General features: G+C 44.2%; 1 protein-coding gene across 4 annotated transcripts in view; it reads right to left on the bottom strand.

Moving 5' to 3' along the window:
- Positions 1-14,749: 14,749 nt before the first annotated feature.
- Positions 14,750-23,869, bottom strand: part of LOC124621447 (inversin-like) — a 100,205-nt gene continuing 91,085 nt past the window's right edge. For all 4 annotated transcript variants that reach the window (XM_047147142.1, XM_047147143.1, XM_047147144.1 and 1 more), the window contains one exon: positions 14,750-16,961. In XM_047147142.1, coding sequence (XP_047003098.1) covers positions 15,173-16,961 — 1,789 coding nt within the window. In that variant the 3' untranslated portion in view covers positions 14,750-15,172. The remainder of the gene's footprint in view (positions 16,962-23,869) is intronic.

A 23,869-nucleotide genomic window follows, 5' to 3' on the forward strand; every position in this document is an offset into this window, starting at 1 on the left:
GTCCATTAGCCAGTAAATGGAAGGTCCAGCTATATGAAGCTTCATACAGATATAACCGATAAGAAGACATGTATTAATGTCGAAAATAAAAACTACCATGCTGGTTTTGCATGGTAAATCATGGCTTGTGAGGGAAACTGCATGAAAAATTTGCAATGCACATCTCAATGCAGCATATGTACTGACGTTCATAAGTGTTATAGCTCTGATGATATTGAGTTCCCCATCAAAATCCGGGACATAACGGAATTTGAGGTGCAAAATACTGGATTAATGGTTCATGTTCATGATCCAGAGTCACCCAACTCAGATGAGCATAACGAGCAAATAGATGCTGTACCCCTCCATTTCCTAAAATTTGGTGGTAATCACAGGATGCATGTAAACATGCTGTTATTCTCAGATGAGAAACATAAAGAGAAAGGCATTTATCGTTTTATTTGGATAAAAGGCATGCCATGACTCCTTCCCTCCCAACTGAGTAACCACAGGCATAAACAGCTTATTTGCTTAAGGCGCATCAATGGCTTTTCGATAAGCAAGTTTTTAGCAACGCATCTAGAAGAGATCACTTTGAATGACCCGGTAGCTGTTGTTATGCCTACTGAGGAAAGCAAATTCATAAAGTTTAAGAATGCTCACCATCAGGAGCCATGCCCATTTGTGGTGTACGCCGACTTTGAATGCCTCCTCGCTCCTGTGGCCCACTGTGAGGGTGATCCCACAGCCTCACACACTACATTCACAAAAAAACATATACTACATGCAGTTGTGTTCCAAATTGTATCATCTTATGATCCAAGTCTTAACTGTTACAGATGTTATGTCTAATGCCTTCTCAGTGAGCTTGATAAACTTTCATGGGAGGTTGATAATCTCTACAGCAACCAGGATCCCATGACCAAATCGAAGGAGAATGAAGATTTCCACAATAACATGGTTAACTGTCATATTTGTGCCTGCCATTAGATAGAAAAGTGGAAACTCCTCGTTGAGATCATTGTCATCTTATGGGGAAGTTCCATGCTACAGCTCACAATACATGCAATTTGAACTTCCAGTTACCATGGCACATACCCGTTTTCTTTCGTAATTTAAGCGGGTATGACGCTCACTTTCTTCGTGAGCACTTGGCTGATTTCAGCTGGGAGAAAAATCTGGTCAGCATCCTATCCGAGACTATTGAGAAGTATATTTCATTCTTCAAACGAATTACGCCGAAAATTACGCTCTACTTCCTTCACTCGCTACACTTCATGCAGGCACCACTCCAGAAACTTGTTGGAACTCTACCCAGGAAGGATATGCGTATCACTCAAGCTGCATTCACAGATTAGGAAAACTTTCAACTCATGACTAGGAAGGAGGTTTTTCCAGAGGATTATTTGGATAGTACGGCAAAACCCAACGAAACCAGGCTACCTGACATAACTGCATTCTCCAGCAGTCTTACAGTCGATGCCATAATGGGGAATGTCTGGCAGGAATTCAACATCTCTGCTTTAGGGGAGTATGCACAGCTTTACATGGGCATAGGCATGCACTTGCTTGCAGATGTTTTTGAGAAATTCCAGAGACTAGGTATGACCACATATTCTCTGGATTATACCTTTTATTAGACAGCACCTGAGTTGTCTTACAACGTTGTGCTCAAGAAAATGAAAAGCACCATCGAATTTCTGAAGAATGCTGACATGCTTCTTTTCTTTGGGCGAGTGATTCATGTGGGACTTTGTCAATGTATCCACCTGCATGCCATCGCCAATAACCCAGGTATGGATGAGAGGTTCAGTGCAGCCCTTGATTCGAATTACATCATGTACATGGATATCAATAACTTATAAAGGCACACCATGCAAATATCACTGGCGAATGGGGACTTTTGATGGGTGCCCAAAGAAGAAAGCAAGGGATTATGTGGAAAAATTGGGAGCATGGTGGCTGATTCTGTACGTGGTGGAGGCAGAACTCACTCACCTATTAGTTTTGCATGATGTGTACACTGAGTCCCGAGCAACTACTTCCGCAAGGAGACTCCACCCCAAAACTGATGACAACACTTGGAACGCCTGGGATATCTCCTTCAAATAAACACCCTCGGTTGAAGGAGTATATTGATTTGAATGCGACACTGACTGCTTCTGCGACATGTGACTTTGAGAAAGAATTTTTAAATTAATGAATAATTCAATTTTTGGTGAAACAATTGAGAATGTTGAGGGAATGCCATGAAATTTTTGTTAGAACCGTATGAGATGGACTTTATGGCATAACAATGCATGGTCAGACAGAATTTTAAACGAGTCACAATATTCAATAAGAACATTGTTGCTGTGGAGATGGCAAAGTTTGCACTAGAATTTATGAAATCTGTCTATGTGGTGATATGCATACTAGCTAGACCTATCGAAACTCCACATGTACTACTTTCATTATGAGTTTGTGAAACCTCATTTCACAGATCTTAAATTACTTTATACGGATATAGACAGCTTCATCTGCCGGGTGAAGAACAGTCATCCATATGAAGTAATGAGGTACCACAGTAATGAATTAGACATGTCCTCGTACATAGCTGACAACCCTTACAGTATTTTTCCACAGAACAAGAAGTTTATCTGTCTTATGGAAGATGGAGGTGACTGGATTGCCTATGGAACCATGATTGTACCCAGGCATGCACTTCTTCATCCAAAGCAAATCGACAGCCATCAAGATTGTAAGAGCTCCAAAAATATGGAAATCGGATGGGGAGAAATTGTGACTGTATGGGCATTGTGTAGTATGGGTTTCCCAGCCAGACTTCTGTAGCATAGTTGAAACAACCTCTGTAAAATGTAGGCCTGCCCTTATGCATCTTCCATACGGTCCCCAGTTCCTCCCATGTGATTTCCATATTTATGACGCCCTGAACAAAGACATCTTGTAGCTGTCAATTTGCTTTGGGTGAAGAGGTGTACGCCTGTATGCAACTGACAATATTTTCCCCATGGGCGTATTAATTGTCTTGCCTCACAGTAAGATAAATGTATTAACGGTTGTGGCGATTGCTTTTGAAATAATAAAGTTTACTACTTTTTCTCATCTGTCTCCTTTTCATTTGTCTGCACCTTATACGCTTACTTTCCTTATGCAATCGGTAAAACTTTCTACTGACGCAATCTGTTTCTCTGACAACACACATAATATTCTGCTTCTTACAGCGTCTCAGGTGATCCTCCTTTAGTCGCTCAAATTTAATTGTACTCATCAAACCCTCATCATTATCTAACAAATGCTTTCACTTCCCCTATCAACCGTTAACTTGGCCACTTGCGACAGTTTGTCATCCACATAAAACCCAAGCCTTGTCACTGCTACCACAGCGACCAGGAGAGAGAACACACCCTCAATTGACTTACCATAACAGGTGGTAACCAAACTAGTGGCAGCTGCATCAAACAATGGAGTGGCTAAACTGAACGACGCCCTATCCTCCCTCACACCAACTATTTGCCTATGTATCACTACATAATCTGCCGATAATCGCTCTCCCTAATGAGTTACTGCCTGGAAACACTCTACCATTGCGGAACCCTTACCCAATAACACACAACACACAAAACAGTACAATTAACAACAATACCAGGACAGCAATAGTACCTCAATCATTTGCCAGCATAGAACACTAACTGAAATCTTATGCCTAGTCCTGAGTCACGTTCAGTGGGACTATGGAGCAGTTCCATTCAAAAGTAATCACCACACATTGTAATAAATCTATCCCATTGGGAGACAGTATGATCAATTCCTGTTTTGTAGAACGCGGTCAGCTGCTGAGTGATCGACAACCATACACACTCTTCCGCTTCCTCAATCTGCTCAAACCGACGTCCACCTGTCTTCATTAAGGTTGCCAAAGATGTGAAAATTGCACAGTGAAAGATCCAGGCTGTATGGAGGATTTTGCAACGTTTCTCAACCAAATGGCTGAAGCGTAACCTCCACCCGTTTGGCACTGTGGTGGCTGGCGTTATTGTGCAACGTTACCAGCTTTGTGGAACAGCTTTGGATTTCTCTGGCACGAGAGCTGTGGGATGTTTCCACTGCTGCCTTTGCTATTTGCCCTCGAGCTCTAAATGATGGCACCACGTAAGGTCACCTCTGATTCCAGGGCCCTCTTCTCGTTGCATTTCCCAAGTGTGGAACTATAATCAATACACAGTGTTATGAAGACACTTGCAGAAACTGTGATGCGCCCAGGAATGCTGTCGGAGTCGTCCAGTTACATGATAATCCCCACTGCTGATCAGATTGAAACTATGCTTCAACCATCTGGTTGGAAACACTGCAGCATCCTCTGTAGAGCCCAGATCTTTCACTGCGTCATTTTCACATCTTTGGCGACCTGAAGAAAGACAAGCACAGATTCAATCTGACGAGGAAGTGCAAGGGTGAATCCAGTCAGGGATCCATCAGACACTGATAGTGTTCTACACTCCTGGAAATGGAAAAAAGAACACATTGACACCGGTGTGTCAGACCCACCATACTTGCTCCGGACACTGCGAGAGGGCTGTGCAAGCAATGATCACACGCACGGCACAGCGGACACACCAGGAACCGCGGTGTTGGCCGTCGAATGGCGCTAGCTGCGCAGCATTTGTGCACCGCCGCCGTCAGTGTCAGCCAGTTTGCCGTGGCATACGGAGCTCCATCGCAGTCTTTAACACTGGTAGCATGCCGCGACAGCGTGGACGTGAACCGTATGTGCAGTTGACGGACTTTGAGCGAGGGCGTATAGTGGGCATGCGGGAGGCCGGGTGGACGTACCGCCGGATTGCTCAACACGTGGGGCGTGAGGTCTCCACAGTACATCGATGTTGTCGCCAGTGGTCGGCGGAAGGTGCACGTGCCCGTCGACCTGGGACCGGACCGCAGCGACGCACGGATGCACGCCAAGACCGTAGGATCATACGCAGTGCCGTAGGGGACCGCACCGCCACTTCCCAGCAAATTAGGGACACTGTTGCTCCTGGGGTATCGGCGAGGACCATTCGCAACCGTCTCCATGAAGCTGGGCTACGGTCCTGCACACTGTTAGGCCGTCTTCCGCTCACGCCCCAACATCGTGCAGCCCGCCTCCAGTGGCGTCGCGACAGGCGTGAATGGAGGGACGAATGGAGACGTGTCGTCTTCAGCGATGAGAGTCGCCTCTGCCTTGGTGCCAATGATGGTCGTATGCGTGTTTGACGCCGTGCAGGTGAGCGCCACAATCAGGACTGCATACGACCGAGGCACACAGGGCCAACACCCGGCATCATGGTGTGGGGAGCGATCTCCTACACTGGCCATACACCACTGGTGATCGTCGAGGGGACACTGAATAGTGCATGGTACATCCAAACAGTCATCGAACCCATCGTTCTACCATTCCTAGACCGGCAAGGGAACTTGCTGTTCCAACAGGACAATGCACGTCCGCATGTATCCCGTGCCACCCAACGTGCTCTAGAAGGTTTAAGTCAACTACCCTGGCCAGCAAGATCTCCAGATCTGTCCCCCATTGAGCATGTTTGGGACTGGATGAAGCGTCGTCTCACGCGGTCTGCACGTCCAGCACGAACGCTGGTCCAACTGAGGCGCCAGGTGGAAATGGCATGGCAAGCCGTTCCACAGGACTACATCCAGCATCTCTACGATCGTCTCCATGGGAGAATAGCAGCCTGCATTGCTGCGAAAGGTGGATATACACTGTACTAGTGCCGACATTGTGCATGCTCTGTTGCCTGTGTCTATGTGCCTGTGGTTCTGTCAGTGTGATCATGTGATGTATCTGACCCCAGGAATGTGTCAAAAAAGTTTCCCCTTCCTGGGACAATGAATTCACGGTGTTCCTATTTCAATTTCCAGGAGTGTATGAAACAGGAATTAGCCGTTTCGTCTTCCAGTGGGATAAATGAACAGCTGACATGGAAAAGGGTGTAAGTGCCAAATTGGTCAGTGTTCCAAATTTGCATGGAAAATGTCCTACGTACCATTTTCAATGGCCTGGACAGAGATCTAAGTGAAGAGAGACTGCTTGTAGATCCCACTGACGTTGCCAGATGGCATCTGATGTAACTTCACGGTTGTCTGCGTGGAAAAGGATGCATGTGCCATTCAGTTTTCAGTGAGAGTCGATGCTATGCTTAGTGAAGTCTGCGAGTTGATTTATATTCACTACTCATTTAAGTGTGTTGTGACGTTATATGAAGAACTGTTTAGAGCTAAAATGTCAAGGAACATTCCAAAACTGAAGGAAGTGTATAAACCTCAAGACGAGGTATGTTTCAATCAGTTCTTTGTTAATTATAACAACATAACGAACTCATTGTTTCCACTAAATCCCTTCATTATTATTGCTGATTCCGCTTTGTTCATCCTATCCATGCGTCCTGCAAATGCCGATACACATGCCAATCATTGAGCAAAAGTGACATCCAGAAGGTGTCTGAGGATTTCTCACATTTGTCGAAAGATGTCCAAGGCACGTATTTAATGACTCATATTCATTTGACGAACATTACAAGAAGACGCCATGGGAGCTATGAAGAACCAGCAGACAGCAGAAGACAAGTGTCAGCTGTGAACACTATTCCAACACGGAAAGGTACCGTACAGGTCTGTAATCGAAAAAGAAAAAACAAACTTCTCTTCCAATATTTAAAGAAGGGAGGCAGTGTGTTCAGTGGTGCCCGAGTCACTTCTGCCGCATCACGCAAGCGAAAATATAATGTCACTGACATACATAACATAAAAGATCATTCCCAAAAGAAGAAAGCTATTATTCGAGGCAGAAGTCAGCAAAGCAGAACCACAGTCCTGACTTATACATTAATCGGCTTTATCATGCATTCAAGGAAACCTTTCCTGAGGCACATATCGATGGTCGATTTTATCGCAGAGTCTTCAAGAGAGCATTTCCCAATTTGCATTTAAGACGGCCGAGAATAGATACCTACCTTACCTGCGATGAGGTGACTTGCGAAATAAACGCCAGTGGTGGAGCGTCCAGATTCGTTTCAATTGCTGCAAAAGAGCCTCAAGTCAAGAAAGCTGAGAAAGCTCTAAGAATTCTTTCTTATTCCATTGTATCTAGTCAATATCCTTCGAGCACTATAGCGACTGTAGCTATCGATATGCGACAGGCTATGTTCACGCCATCTTTGACACATAATAACATGTTTTATATGCGCCAGCTGTCAAATTCAACTTGTGTATTGATACGGGAAATTCTGAAGTCAAATGTATGTAGGGCGAAGGAATTGGAGGCCGTGCAGGTAACGCTATTGCATCATGTCTTTTAAAGGTTGTGTCAAATCGATAGACACCTAAGCGCCAGCTGGAAATATGATGTGTAAACTACGCTGGTCAGAATAACAACAAGATGGTGCTGCACGTTCTAATGTATCTAGTAGTGAGGAGCTACTATTATTCTATTGAACTGAAGTCTCTGATCTCTGGGCAACCTTATACACCTTGTGATCCAGATGTTTGGTGTTATTGAGAAACTAAAACGCATTTGCAGAGCCTTGGAGCCAGAAGAACTTCACAGAGTAGTGAGATCTTCGCAGTTACATAATCCATTCCAGATGGTGACAACGGCAAAATCTGATTTCTTTTATGTCTCCCGTGCCTGTGATGAGTTTATGAACACATCATTACAGCTTACTAACAAATGGCGAATCAACGTGTGTGTGACAGATTTACCACAAATGAAAACAAAGAAAACCTTCAATGAAATGGAAGCATCATACTATTTTCAAGAAGGGAAAATATGAAGAATTCGACAACATGCACGCCCTCAACAATGAGATACATGTAATATATATCAGTGATGCCAAAAAAAACATTTATTGGCTATGTTTGATTACCTAAGATTCAAAATATCAGCAGTTCTACAAGGACATCTGCTCTTCCTAACTTTTTATTTTTGTGTATAACAATGCTTTCAGTAACTTTTGTTGATATCTTTAGTAATTATTATTCAAAACATATAACTAAACTGACTGTACCTAAAAATTAGAAGAAATAAAGCATTTCCGAAGTCCCAGTTACAGTTCCTTAACTCCTGAAAAATTTACTTTTTGGCACTTACATCATTTTCCATGTCATCTCTTCAAATGTCTTACAGTTTGTGGTAATTACTTTTGAATGGAATGAATCCCATGGTCCCCTCCTGGTGTGTGTTCCACTCTCATTTGACTGCCTCTCTTTCACTGCCCAGCAATATGGCCATTACAATGACATGTAAAATACTTCACTGGTATTGACTTAGTACGTGGTGCATTTTGACCTAATGGGTCGCACTGTGTGCACCTAACTAGCTACACAATAATTCTCTAGTAATGCTGGACAATTTTGACAAATCAGCCGGTTCCTCTGACTTCGTTCCCGTGATAGTTCCACCCTGAACCCATCTCCATTGCACATGGAAGTAGGAGAACACAAACAAAAAATTTAGTAAACAAACCCGACTGTAACTCCCAATGCTAATAAGTAAGGCTGTGAAACGATACTGGGTCCAGTTGATTCCACTACACCAAAATGTAGAGGTCCAGGGTGCATCACCTCTGCAGTGGCAGAACTGAGTTAAGGCAGTTGGTTTTAGTCTGGATGATGATCGGTAGATGCTCAAGTAAGATCATTAACAGTGACACATGCCATAGACCAGACTCGTCCAAACTGTGCCCCTGGGGCGCTAGCGCCTGCAATCGCCCGAGGCCAGCGCCCCAGGCGTTTTCGTGTATGTTGCTGCAGTGGCCGAGCCGTGTCGTTTAGCTGACCGTGCGGTCCGCCCGTCGCGCCCCGCCATGTGTCTGTATGCGAGCTCCGTACGGAAGACAGACCGCCGCGCCAGCACCGGTCGAAATCATTGATCCGACAGAAAGCCGTTAGTCAACAGACGTAAGGCTACAGCGGATCGAGATGGATGGTCAACAGCAGCAGACAAAAAAAGGAGGAGCGGCGCGTCCGCACTAGTTAAACCCGAGAGAAATTAACTTTTTTTGTACTGCCGTGAGAAAATCATGCCAAATGTTTAGTACGTCGTCGGAACCTCACGTATTTAAAAAAAAGTACTCGACCGAACGGCACTTTAATACCTGTCACAAACATCAGTTTGAAAATTTGTCTCGAGAGGAACACCAGTCAAAGCATGAACTGAAAGAAAAGTTCAGGCAGCGCTACAGTGAAGTGTTTCCTATCGTTATGAGTCTTTACTATTTATAAAGATAAGTAAAACTAATTTATAAGCTGATATGTCACTTAGCAATGTGCCAGTTATAGAATATCAGACTGTCAGCAACAAGGAACATTTCTTTTCGGTTAATGTTTATGTTTGGATTGCATTAAATCGCGTCGCACATACGTAAGGGGAAGTTTCAGGTGCGTTATTTTTTGCCACTTTCTGAAAAGCCGTCATAAACGTTCTCTCGGACAGTAAAGAGTCATTCTTTTTTTCGTGTATTTGTGTTTTGATGGATGGGAAAACATATACTGTAGTTTGATCTATGTTTTCAATTAATTAAAACGCAAATATTCCAACAGATAAAAATTTATTTTGCTACCACATTTCGCTGTCCTTGCTAGCGTCTATGACCGGTTTTCAGAGGAACTGGGACAAAACGCACTTTAAAACCAATCGTTTTTTGTTAGTTCTTTATTCGTGTTTTAATGAATGAAACAATTGTTAAAATGATAAAAGTGTTTCAAAACCAGGATTGTGCAAAATTAATTGTTAGGTTTTTTGGTATGATGGGTGCAGGAAACAGTTGAGCAAAGTTTGCCCGCAAGCTACAAATGCTCGCTGAGAATTGCAAAAAGCAGGAAAACCCCTTGCGTCAGAGAATCTTATCAAGGACTGCCTGATCGACTCAGCGGCTTGTATTTGTCCAACAGACCTCACGGAGGTGAAAAAAAAACTCTTTCGCCTTAAACTGTTGATCGTCGAGTCGAAGACATGGCCTCCGATATGAAGCAGCAATTAATGGAGACAGCTCTTGAAGAGTCCACGGACGTTGCAGACATATCTCAGCTAGTCATATTCATTCGAGGTGTCGACGACAATCTGCGTGTCACCGAAGAATTTTTCTAGGTATGAAAAACGTGTTCGAGTCAATGGGTTTAAAATGGGAACGCCTGACCAGTGTAACAACGGATGGAGCCCCTGCGCTACGAGGGCTACGCATAGACTCCTGAGTTACGTCAGGTCAAAAATGGCTGAAGTCAGCTGTTCCCTATTCTCGGCAATCGATTATCTGATACACCAGGAAGCACTTTGTGCAAATTGTCAACATAAAAAATGTTATGGACGCAGTTGTTCGAACGGTTGTCTTCGTTCGCATGCACTCACACATCGCCAATTCAAAGAATTTCTGGATGAAATCGAAGCAGAATACCCAGACATCCCCTACCACACAGAAATAAGATGGTTGAACAGAGGGAAGGTGATTCATCGGTTTTTCTCCTGGAGTGACTAAATCAATACATTTTTGGAAATGAAAAGACGTCCACAACAATTACTTCGTGATCATAAATGGACGGTGAATTTGGCTTTTTTTGAATGACCTAACTGGTTATTTAAATACTTTTAACATTTCACTCCATGGCGAAAATCACTCTGTTGTTGATCCAGTGCAGACGATTGAAGCATTTCAAAAAACAACTTGTTTTGTGGAAAAACAGTTGCGCGAGGAGAATTGCGCGCACTTCCCTGCATTAGACAGCGTTAACGAAGATGTGGATTTTTCAGATTATGTTCAAATCATTTGGGAATTACAAGAAGAGTTTGAAAGCAGATTTTTGGAGATAAGTGTGCTTCAACCGGTGTTAGATATATTTGTTCGCCGGTTTTCCCTTCGGGCAAAGGACGTCTCACGAGTGTTTTCAGCTAGAACTGATTGATCTGCAGTGCGATATCCGCCTGAAGGACCGCTTTACTATGTGTAAAACTTTGGATGACTTTTACTGCTGTTTTCCACGAGAGACGTATCCTCTTTTGCACAAGAACGTGACCACAGTTGTCTCAATGTTTGGTTTCACTAATATATGTGAGCGCTTTTTCTACCTTTTGAAGCTTGCTAAAACTAAGTACCCTCCACTGCTTAGCGATAAAAATCTGACTTATTCTTCCAGGTTAGCTGTCTCCCAGCATATTGTACCAAACCTAAACAAAATCATTTTCTTGAAAAAGAAAAAAGTGTAAAACGTTAATTGGCTTCTTTAACAATGTCGACTTTAAGGATTAGAGGTCTTTTTAACCTTAATCCTGTTTATTTAAGTTTTCAAACTTGTCCAATTAAAATTTTTGCTTACAAAACAGCAAATTAAGGATCCGATATCTAAACTCTGAAAAGGGATACAAAAAGCTGTAGCACAAAGTACAACAGAAAATATTTACTTGTAACTACTAACAGTAAGAATGAGACTCTATATGCCTTACATAAAATTATTTTTAAAATATATTTATGACACTAGTTCATTTTAGAAATTTATGTATCTTTCAGAAGACGCCTACTGTACATATGACGAGCGTGCGTGTGCATTACTGATCTTTGTCATTCGCTCCGCAGCTATTTCTCTCGCTCCTATGCAGACACTAGCGACATACGGTCGCGGACGGCGCGCTGTGCCGGCCTCCGTGGCCGTGCGGTTCTAGGCGCTTCAGTCCGGAACCGCGCGACTGCTACGGGCGCAGGTTCGAATCCTGCCTCGGGCATGGATGTATGTGATGTCCTTGGGTTAGTTAGGTTTAAGTAGTTCTAAGTTCTAGGCGACTCATGACCTCAGATGTTAAGTCCCATAGTGCTCAGCGCCATTTGAACCATTTTTGAACGGCGCGCTGGATTACACTGCTTTACGCCCGAGGAGCGCGGCCGAGCCCGCTGGGCTCATTTCTTGGATGAGCCTGTCATAGACGAACAAACTACAACACTTTCCAAGACGCTCTGCCATGGAAGCATCCTCCTGGGCGTGTCCAAAAGGCTGTGGGTGGTAAAGTGCCGATGCAGCAAGTGGCCTGCAACCTGGTGTGATACTAGCAGCTCAGCAGGAACAGCCATGCAGTTAGTTCTCAGCAACGGAGTCCAACTTTGTGAGTAGAGGCATAGAACAACAATATGTGGTCACGCAGCGGGTTCGCCCTCATCACCAACAACTGCCCTCCAGAGCAGAAACCTGGCAGCAAGTGGAATCAGACTCCTAGGTAGATAGCTCGCTTGAAGGCACTACATCACGAGCCAGCGGTAGGCCCGCAGTTGGTGAAAGCCAAGTCTTTTGTGGCCGCTTGTAGAATCAAGTGTCCACTTGGACTTGCGTAGAGCTCTCCTTGTAGGTGGTGGCTGCCAGACTGCTATTCCTTTGACTAAAAATGAACGTTATACAGGGTGTTAAAAAAAAAGGTACGGCCAGACTTTCAGGAAACATTCCTCACACACAAAGAAACAAAATATGTTATGTGGACATTGTGTCTGGAAACGCTTTCTTTCCATGTTAGAGCTCATTTTTTACTTCTCTTCAAATCACATTAATCATGGAATGGAAACACACAGCAACAGAACGAACCAGCGTGACTTCAAGCACTTCGTTAAAGGAAATGTTCAAAATGTCCTCCGTTAGCGAGGATCCATGCACCCACCCTCCGTCGCATGGAATCCCTGATGCGCTGATGCAGCCATGGAGAATGGCGTATCACAGCCGTCCACAATACGAGCACGCAGAGTCTCTACATTTGGTACCGGGGTTGCGTAGACAAGAGCTTTCAAATGCCCCCATAAATGAAAGTCAATAGGATTGAGGTCAGGAGAGCGTGGAGACCATGGAATTGGTCCGCCTCTGCCAATCCATCGGTCACCGAATCTGTTGTTGAGAAGCGTACGAACACTTCGACTGAAATGTGCAGGAGCTCCATCGTGCATGAACCACATGTTGTGTCGTCCTTCTAAAGGCACACGTTCTAGCAGCACAGGTAGAGTACTCCGTATGAAATCATAACAACGTGCTCCATTGAGCGTAGGTGGAAGAACATGGGGCCCCATCAAGACATCACCAACAATGCCTGCCCAAACGTTCACAGAAAATCTGTGCTGATGACGTGACTGCACAATTGCGTGCGGATTCTCGTCAGCCCACACATGTTGAATGTGAAAATTTACAATTTGATCACGCTGGAATGAAGGCTCATCCGTAAAGAGAACATTTGCACTGAAATGAGGATTGACACATTGTTGGATGAACCATTCGCAGAAGTGTACCCGTGGAGACCAATCAGCTGCTGATAGTGCCTGCACACGCTGTACATGGTACGGGAACAACTGGTTCTCCCGTAGCACTCTCCATACAGTGACGTGGTCAACGTTATCTTGTACAGCAGCAACTTCTCTAACGTTGACATTAGGGTTACCGTTAATTGCACGAAGAACTGCCTCGTCCATCGCAGGTGTCCTCGTCGTTCTAGGTCTTACCCAGTCGCGAGTCATAGGCTGGAATGTTCCGTGCTCCCTAAGACGCCGATCAATTGCTTCGAACGTCTTCCTGTCGGGACACCTTCGTTCTGGAAATCTGTCTCGATACAAACGTACAGCGCCACCGCTATTGCCCCGTGCTAATCCATACATCAAATGGGGATCTGCCAACTCCGCATTTGTAAACATTGCACTGACTGCAAAACCACGTTCGTGATGAACACTAACCTGTTGATGCTACGTACTGATGTGCTTGATGCTAGTACTGTAGAGCAATGAGTCGCATGTCAACACAAGCACCGAAGTCAACATTATCTTCCTTCAATTGGGCCATCTGGCGGTGAATCGAGGAGGTACAGTACATACTGACGAAACTAAAATGAGCTCTAACATGGAAATTAAGCGTTTCCAGACACATGTCCACATAGCATTTTTTCTTTATTTGTGTGTGAGAAATGTTTCCTGAAAGTTTGGCCGTACCTTTTTGTAACACCCTGTATAATGGCTCAGTGCACATTGATTTTGCTACTGCACTGGGGTCTGCTCAAATAGGCCGCAAGTCTGCATGTGAAATAATCGAGCTGCCTAGACTGTGTTGTATTTGCATTTTTGCTGTGTCGATATTATTTACACTCCTCACCCCTCTACTTGGTGACAAACATGGCGTTACCATCCTAACACTTTGACAGCCATGCTCCTACATCAGTAGTTATCTCTGGTGTAACTTCTGTCCGTCTGTCTTGAACTGCTTCTTTGGCTTCTTGCATCAGCCAAGGATTATGTTTTAATTTTACACATCTGCACCAATAATTTATTTGCAACACGACATAGCTATGAGTACAATGTAGCAAGCATCTGAAAAAAAAGTTACCAACTCCCAAAAGAAGCGAAATCAGACATTACGAAATAATCTCATATTAATACAAGCATGAAGTGCCAAACCCAAGATAGAATCCACTGAAAGAATTCATACATAAATCCTTGCAAAAGATATTGTTCACTACTTCCAGAGATGACAGGTACATACAAATCGATAAACATAGATTTGAAAACATGTACATTACTGTAACAGACCAAACAAGAAATATGAAGTGAATGAATGATTCGAAGTTTACTGTGGTGCTCATTCCAAAGACCGGTTAGATAGAGCTCTCCAAATGTCTGTTTTCTAGCTTACGATATTAGCATTATTGTTAATGGTTATTGGCACTGAAGCTGTAGTGTTCGGGTACAGCAGGTAGTCTTTTATTAAGGCAATAATAAGATAATGGTAAACAATTTAATTTATTATCACACAAATATATTTAACATTTACAACAGTAAAAAACGACAGTCTTCAAACCTTTTACTGAAGGCACACATTGAAGCAATAATGCTGCGATCTTGATGGCATCGTCCACCTAATCTGTGCAACAGGGTAGTAGGAAACAGAGCAAGATTCAACAATACTGGATGAGCAATTGAACAGGAGGTAAAGAGAGGGCCATTAAAAGGTTACCTGACATGTACAACCTGACAACTGAAGTGTTTGTACTAAATACAAACTATTTTATGTTCAAATTCTCAGCAAAACATTACATCATACAGCCAAAAACAGAATCTGATAAACTCTGCAGCTTTTCGATGAGAAAATGATCGACAAGAAGGTCGTAACACTTAAAAAAATAAGGCCACTGTGCTACTAGTATTTATAGTTGTGGCCTTGGAGGTGGTTTAGGTTTTGGAGGTGGTACAGGCTTCGGCGATTGGGTAGTTCCAGCGTCGACAGAAGCGAGTTTTTCTTGCAAATACCTTAATTCATCCAAGAAAGTGCCGCCACTTCTATTTCCCTGGCGATTTATCTGGTCGGTGGAACCATGGGCCTCACGCCTTTGTAAGTTTCTTGTTCCAGTATTTGGAACCGTATTCTGGGGCACATATCTTTCGTCACTTGGGTGTTTCTGTCTATCTTTGCTGAAAGGATGCTTCATTTTGGCGTCCTCACCTGCTGTGTAAATTACAGTATTTTGAACCATATTCTGGGGCACATGTCCCTCGCCACTTGGGTGTTTTTGTCTATCTTTGCTGACAGCATGCTTCATTTTGGTGTCCTCACCTACTGGGTAAGTGACGTGTTCCTTTCTCCTAGTATCACTGGAGATACTTTGGTTATTATATTCCCTTTTGGCCTCCCCTTCCTTTGCATGGTGAGGACGATGGCGTTGACGGCGGTGATGTTCCCCCTGCTGTACATACCCAGTATTTTGTGCTCTATCGGAGGACGGCTTATATTCTCGAGTGTGCTCAGGTTTTCCTTCCTGTGACTGTACATGTCCACCACCCCTCGAACCTGATTTGTAACCTCTGAAATTGCCACGCCCTCTTCCACGATATTTTCCTCTCTGGTAACGTCCACGGTTTTGATTACCATACTGCCCAATGTTTGTTTCTACAGAAAGCAAAGGTGGTGGTTTATTATAAGCAGGGGCTCCTACTGAAGCAGTTTCTGATGAATAATTTTCCTCCTCGAAGTCACTGCCATTATCAGAGTATATCTGCCCACTTATTTCCGATTCAGATTGGAAACTGTATTCACTGCCCTCCACTTCATCATAATGTAACTGGGAATCATCATCTTGTACATCTTCAGAGTGAGGCACATTAGAACGCAGCTCAGTGTTGGTTTCCTCAGCCGGTGGTGCGGCCAAATTCTGGCCAGTTTCCCTCTGACGTCTGTGTTGCTTAGTTTCTTCCACCTTTTTAGCTGCAGCAGCTTTAACGGATGCAGCAGCCGCAGCCTCCTCCTGCTGCTGCTTCTGAACGTAGTCTGAGGCTCGTTTAGCTGGTGTCCTACCAGCGCTGTCCAAAGCTTCTACATCAGCTCCGTAATTCACCAGATGTGTCACCATATCTGAGTGCCCGCGCTCTGCTGCTAGATGGAGCGGAGTTTCATCCTGATGTGTTCTGACTCCTGGTTCGATACCAGCTTCGAGTAGCATCCTTAGAGAGCGGACGGTTCCTTTGTTGGCAGCCCAGTGCAGCGCTGTCCAGCCTGCGTTTGTCGTCATGTGCAAGTCGGCGCCAGCATTCAGTAGCAGCTGGACACAGTGGTGGTTAGAGCTAGAGGCAGCCTCGTGCAGTGGCGAGCAACCGTTGGCGCTCTCAACGTCTGGAGTCAGGCCCTCCGCCAAGAGGATCCGGATACCGGAGGCTGAGCCGCCACTGGCTGCATAGTGAAGAGCGGTTCTGCCGTCAATATCCCTGGCCTGGGCGTTGGCCCCCGCCTTGAGCAGCAGCATCAGCACGTGGGCATCGCAGTGGGCAGCTGCTTCATGCAAGGGGGTCACACCCCGACCATCACTGGCATTCACATCGATCGGGTAGTCTAGGAGGCACCGCACAGCCACTGACGATCCAGACTGTGCTGCCACATGAAGAAGGGTGCGGCTCATCTCCAGCTTTGTGTGAACCAAATCTGGGTTCTCTGATAGCGCGAACCTGAAGCATAAAACAAAACAATAGTTCATCAGACCATGTTGAACAACTTGAGAACTGAAATTTAGGAGACACATTTCACACTCCTTTCAAATTAGGAAAGATATGTGACAAGGCGGGTGGGCTTTCATCTGCACTGTGTTTTTGAGAAAGCTATTTGTGAATGGCTTGAAACTGGAATACTATTAGAAAGCAAAAGCAAGCATTTTTCCCCTTCGTTCTTCATACATCGAACAAACAGGTGAAAGCAGCAGAGAGGCACCACCAGCTCTTGTTTGAGAAAACTTAATCCCCAATGGACAACAAGGCAGTCCTGTCATATCACATATCTCCCCCAGCTACGACAAAGCAGCCAGCTTAGTTCCGTCGTTGAAAGTGGCGCCATAGGTTTAGTTTCTTCGATTCGTATGTTTTTTAGTAGATCAGGCGTTCACTTGAGTAAAATAAATCTCTTGCTAACGATAAATCTGTCATTCAAAAATTAATAAATAAGAAGTCAATATGTTCTCTCTTGTTCTGCGGCTGTCTTGTAGAGCGTCCTCGTGTTTACAACTGATAGAAGCAGCAGTTATGTGCAAGATTCTATCACAGTTGTGCAGCCTACATCACTGAGAATCGAAATCATTTGCAATTACGGAGCAGGATCGGAAAGTAACGCACAACAATTTTTTTCATCCCTGGCATTGCAGCAGGAATGTTGAATTTCACGACGATCTAGGTTGGATTTTGAGCTAAAGAGGATATTTTGTATTCATGTGCAGCTCTAGTGAGAAACGCCTTAACCACGAAACAAACATGAAGCGCATGTTACTGTCGTCAACTTCGAAAGAGCAGTGGGCTAAACGGCATAAACCAAGTGAAATGCATAGAGGCAGATGTGGCGTGTAAAGAGACGACTGCATGTAGTGTAGCAATGTCTCTAGGTGGCGTGCATACTACCAAGAGTGTCGTGTCAACCTTAGTGATTCGCCGCGAACCGTGAGGCAGGAAACAGCTGTAACTCCAGAGGATGTCAAAGCCACTGAGGCAGAAATTTTGAACGCGCGGTCTGTGCAACTGTGAAAGTTATTGCAGCAGTTCAACATGTCAAATGGTGCGATGCGCAATACTGTTCATGACATGTTGATGTTTCGTTAAGTTAGTGCTCGATGGATGCCTAGGAACCTGACAGGCAAGTACATGGGCCAGCGAATGACGACAACCTTGGATCACTTAAGCGCGTTACGCCGCAGAAGGACATGACTTTCAGAAAGGAATCGTCACTGGTGGTGAGTCGTGGGAGTACCACTACATGTCCGAAACCAAGCCGGCCTATATGGAGTAGAAACAAGCTGGTTCCCTAGTATGAAAAAAAAATCAAAGTGACTCAATCTGTTACGAAAATGCTTGCGACGGTGTTCTGGAATAAGCAAGGTGTGTTACTGGTGGACTTCTCTGAACACTGGACCACTATGAATGTTCCAACCTACATTAATACTTTGGTTAAGCTACGTCGTGCCCTTCATGATAAACACCACAACATTAATGCTGACGGCGTCAAAGATCTTCCTGAAAATGCTCCCCCCCCCCCTCCCCGTTGCTCCTCCTGTTCGTAGTAAAATCACTAAATTTGGGTGGGAGATGCTCCAACAGCTGCTACCACACAGTCCGGACCTTACACCGTCGGACTTTCATCTCTTTGGTCTCATGTAGAAATTCCTGGCTGGCCAATGCTTTGCGACATCAGTGGTCCACTGATAGCTGTAGTCCAACCAAATGGCCTCCTGCGAACAGGACATATTGAAACTGGTGCCACGATGCGAGAAATGTGTTTACAACGTTGGTGGCTATGTAGAAAAATAGGAAGAAATGTTCACTGCGATTTTTTTTGTTATGTTACCTATTAATCTTTTTGGTAATAAGATTACTGTGCGTTACTTTCCAATCTTCCTCTATCACAGCGGGACAGTATGGTAACTTGTGGTGTATCACCTTAACATAGAAGATTATACCAAACTATCAGAACACAGTTCGGGACAGATTCGTGAAACCATTCGCCTGTTCTTTATACTGAAATGCAAAGCTTTACACACCATAACCGGCAAGGAAACGAACTGACAACTAACATGTGCCCCTACTGTACTGTACAGGAAACGAAAGATGAGATACGAACTGTACTGACTTTTGCTTGACGTATTCCAATCTCTGTCTTCCTCTACAGTTTTTGCCCTCTACAGCTCCCTCTAGTACCATGGAAGTCATTCCCTCATGTCTTAGCAGATGTCCTATCATCCTGTCCCTTCTCCTTATCAGTGTTTTCCACATACTCCTTTCCTCTCCGATTCTGCGTAGAACCTCTTCATTCCTTACCTTATCAGTCCACCTAATTTTCAACATTCGTCTATAGCACCACATCTCAAATGCTTCGATTCTCTTCTGTTCCGGTTTTCCCACAGTCCATGCTTCACTACCATACAATGCTGTACTCCAGACGTACATCCTCAGAAATTTCTTCCTCAAATTAAGGCCGGTATTTGATATTAGTAGACTTCCCTTGGCCAGAAATGTCTTTTTTGCCATAGCGAGTCTGCTTTTGATGTCCTCCCTGCTCCGTCCGTCATTGGTTATTTTACTGCCTAGGTAGCAGAATTCCTTAACTTCATTGACTTCGTGACCATCGATCCTGATTTTAAGTTTCTCGCTGTTCTCATTTCTACTACTTCTCATTACCTTCGTCTTTCTCCGATTTACTCTCAAACCATACTGTGTACTCATTAGACTGTTCATTCCGTTCAGCAGATCATTTAATTCTTCTTCACTATCACTCAGGATAGCAATGTCATCAGCGAATCGTATCATTGATATCCTTTCACCTTGTATTTTAATTCCACTCCTGAATCTTTCTTTTATTTCCATCATTGCTTCCTCGATGTACAGATTGAAGAGTAGGGGCGAAAGGCTACAGCCTTTTCTTACACCCTTCTTAATACGAGCACTTCGTTCTTGATCGTCCACTCTTATTATTCCCTCTCGGTTCTTGTACATATTGTATATGACCCGTCTCTCCCTGTAGCTTACCCCTACTTTTTTCAGAATCTCGAACAACTTGCACCATTTTATATTGTCGAACGCTTTTTTCAGGTCGACAAACCCTATGAAAGTGTCTTGATTTTTCTTTAGCCTTGCTTCCATTATCAGCCGTAACGTCAGAATTGCCTCTCTCGTCCCTTTACTTTTCCTAAAGCCAAACTGATCGTCATCTAGCGCATTCTCAATTTTCTTTTCCATTCTTCTGTATATTATTCTTGTCAGCAGCTTCGATGCATGAGCTGTTAAGCTGATTGTGATATAATTCTCGCACTTGTCAGCTCTTGCCGTCTTTGGAATTGTGTGGATGATGCTTTTCCGAAAGTCAGATGGTACGTCGCCAGACTCATATATTCTACGCACCAACGTGAATAGTCGTTTTGTTGCCACTTCCCCGAATGATTTTAAAAATTCTGATGGAATGTTATCTATCCCTTCCGCCTTATTTGACCGTAAGTCCTCCAAAGCTCTTTTAAATTCCGATTCTAATACTGGATCCCCTATCTCTTCTAAATCGACTCCTGTTTCTTCTTCTATCATATCAGACAAATCTTCACCCTCATAGAGGCTTTCAATGTATTCTTTCCACCTATCTGCTCTCTCCTCTGCATTTAACAGTGGAATTCCCGTTGCACTCTTAATGTTACCACCGTTGCTTTTAATGTCACCAAAGGTTGTTTTGACTTTCCTGTATGCTGAGTCTGTACTTCCGACAATCATATCTTTTTCGATGTCTTCACATTTTTCCTGCAGCCATTTCGTCTTAGCTTTCCTGCACTTCCTATTTATTTCATTCCTCAGCGACTTGTATTTCTGTATTCCTGATTTTCCCGGAACATGTTTGTACTTCCTCCTTTCATCAATCAACTGAAGTATTTCTTCTGTTACCCATGGTTTCTTCGCAGCTACCTTCTTTGTACCTATGTTTTCCTTCTCAACTTCTGTGATGGCCCTTTTTAGAGATGTCCATTCCTCTTAAACTGTACTGCCTACTGCGCTATTCCTTATTGCTGTATGTATAGCGTTAGAGAACTTAAAACGTATCTCGTCATTCCTTAGTACTTCCGTATCCCACTTCTTTGTGTATTGATTCTTCCTGACTAATGTCTTTAACTTCAGCCTACTCATCATCACTACTATATTGTGATCTGAGTCTATATTTGCTCCTGGGTACGCCTTACAATCCAGTATCTGATTTCGGAATCTCTGTCTGACCATGATGTAATCTAATTGAAATCTTCCCGTATCTCCCGGCCTTTTCCAAGTATACCTCCTCCTCTTGTGATTCTTATTAGGAGTCAACAAAAGACAAATGTTACACAAAAGCGGTTTAGCAAACACGTCCACTTTCTTCTACCATTGAACGCATTCATCTACGAGCTTCACAGACCATGATAATATGTTTCATGATATGCGCTTTTTTGTGTGACATGTTGTATAACTTGTAAACAGAGGAACTAATTAAACTCGGAGACGAGGCACTGGTGGAATTAAAGTTGTGAGGACGGGGCGTGAGTCGTGCTTGGGTAGCTCAGTTGGTAGAGCACTTGCCCGCGAAAGGCAGAGGTCCCGAGTTCGAGTCTCGGTCCGGAACACAGTTTTATTTTTTTTTTTTTTTTTAATCTTATGGGACTTAACTGCTAAGGTCATCAATCCCTAAGCTTACACACTACTTTGCGAGGGAGGACTCGAACCTCCGCCGGGATCAGCCGCACAGTCCATGACTGCAGCGCCATAGACCGCCCAGAGTTTTAATCTGCCAGGAAGTTTCATATCAGCGCACACTCCGATGTAGAGCGAAAATTTCATTTTACAGGAACTAATTGTTTTGCATTTTCATTTTTCCCCACAGCCTTCTAAGTTCTTCACGACCGACACATGGTTTTCCTGCATTCCTAGCATCGTAGTTTCAGACAGGACACAGCAATAAGGCTAGTAATGCCGGAGTTTGGATATATTAGTCGAACATTCTGGCACATTAGAAATAATAGGTGCTTATATTATATGGAATTCGGTGAATTAGATAATGAGCATCTTCTGTCACTTTGATCACACCAGATCGAGGATGTGGGCTTCAGGTGGGCCGCTATAGGGCCTATAATAACGACGTCAGAGAATTATTAATCAAAACTTTTAAATATGTTTCTTTATCGATTTACGCTGATTGTATGACTATATGTCATTCTTACTTGTACCAAGATCCAAAGCAATTTTTCGTGATTTTCTTGATCGTACATCGTTTAAGTAAAACAAATGCTTCCTCAGTGAACATATGTGGTTATCACACGTAGCTCATAATCATCTCAAAATTTAACTAAGGTTTTAACTGGTATGTCTGCTGTAAATGAAAGCAACAGCGACCTGCTGCGGTTGTTGCTTTCCTAGCACCTAGCGAAGCTCAGGTATAAACTGTCTCACGGCCAGTCCGAAAATGGGGGCACTGTGGGCCCTAGCGACATGTAGCAAAGAGTAAAGTAGGCTCCCTCGTGTCGGTCCCGCCAACGAATAAGTGCTGTTAGTATTGATCCACCTGTATTAAAAGCTTTTGTTTTACTTAGATGTTTTAAGATCAACAAAATAATGGAAAATTTCTCTGAAAGGTGGTGTCTACTCAAATTTCTAGACACAGAAGCGTGGGACTAGTAGCGCCACTATGAGGATGCACATCTTGTTTGCTTTAAATACACACCGTAACGGGTGTGAGCGTTAGTTATGTAGGAGATGAACGTGGTGAGTTGGTGTTAGTCAAGAACACCTTTACAGCGTCAAACACGCCATTATCAACACCTCACTGAATTTGAACAAGGTCGTGTAATAGGGCAACGAGAAGCTGAATGATCCTTCTCCGATAGTGCGAAGAGACTTGGCAGGAATGTAACCACTGTACATGACTGCTGGCTGCGGAGTTCACGAGAATGTATGGTCACAAGACGACCGGGCTCCAGACAGCCATGGGGCATGACCGAGAGGGAAGACGTTCGTGCTTGGCTTATGGTTCCGGTGCATCGTACGGCATCTGCAGCAGTAATTTGAGCAGTCGTTGGCACCACAGTGACACAATGAACTGTTAGAAATCGGTCACTTCAAGGACAGCTTCGAGCCAGACGCCTTGTAGCGCGCAGTACACTAACCCGAAACAACTGCCATTTGCGACTTGAATGCTGCACGCGAGAGCTCATTGCAGTCTATTGCTTTTTCCAATGAAAGCTGATTCTGCCTCAGTGGCAGTGATGGCTGTTAGTTAGGACGTGGCCAGCTGTCTACGTGCTACACCAGGCTGTTCCAACCGAGCTCCAGGGAGCCGGAGCGCTCCGGAGCACTGACTGCGGCAGCTCGGAGCCCGCGTGTAGGGGGAAAGCGAACTCACTGCCCCCTGGCCGCATGCAGCCGCAACTGACGCAATAATCCAATGACAGCTATGACTAGCCGCTGGAGCCCTGTACCTCTGTTGGAGGATACCTTTCTATTCATTGAGAGGGATGGTCGTCCGCTTTGTCTTGTATGTCATGAAGTATTTAATTCTGCGAAGAGGTACAATATACAACGACATTATACACGTCCTCACGCAGCGCACTACGATCAGGTAGAAGGCGTTGCACGCAGAGAACTGGTAGCCAGGCTTAAGAACGACATACCAGGAGACGTAAGTTTAAAAACGGCTTCGTAATACGGAGGGTATCAAAACATGCAACATAGTTCGTGTTCTGTAATGCGTTTATAATTTTCAGGTGAATGAGAGCGGAGAAAACACTACTGAATCTGCAATTCGAGAAAGCTACAGGGTCGCTCACATCACTGCGACGAGTGGCAAGCCGTGTTCGGTGGGACCACTCGTAAAATCGTGC

Source organism: Schistocerca americana, chromosome 1, assembly GCF_021461395.2.
Source record: "Schistocerca americana isolate TAMUIC-IGC-003095 chromosome 1, iqSchAmer2.1, whole genome shotgun sequence".
NCBI classification, from domain to species: Eukaryota; Metazoa; Arthropoda; class Insecta; order Orthoptera; family Acrididae; genus Schistocerca; species Schistocerca americana.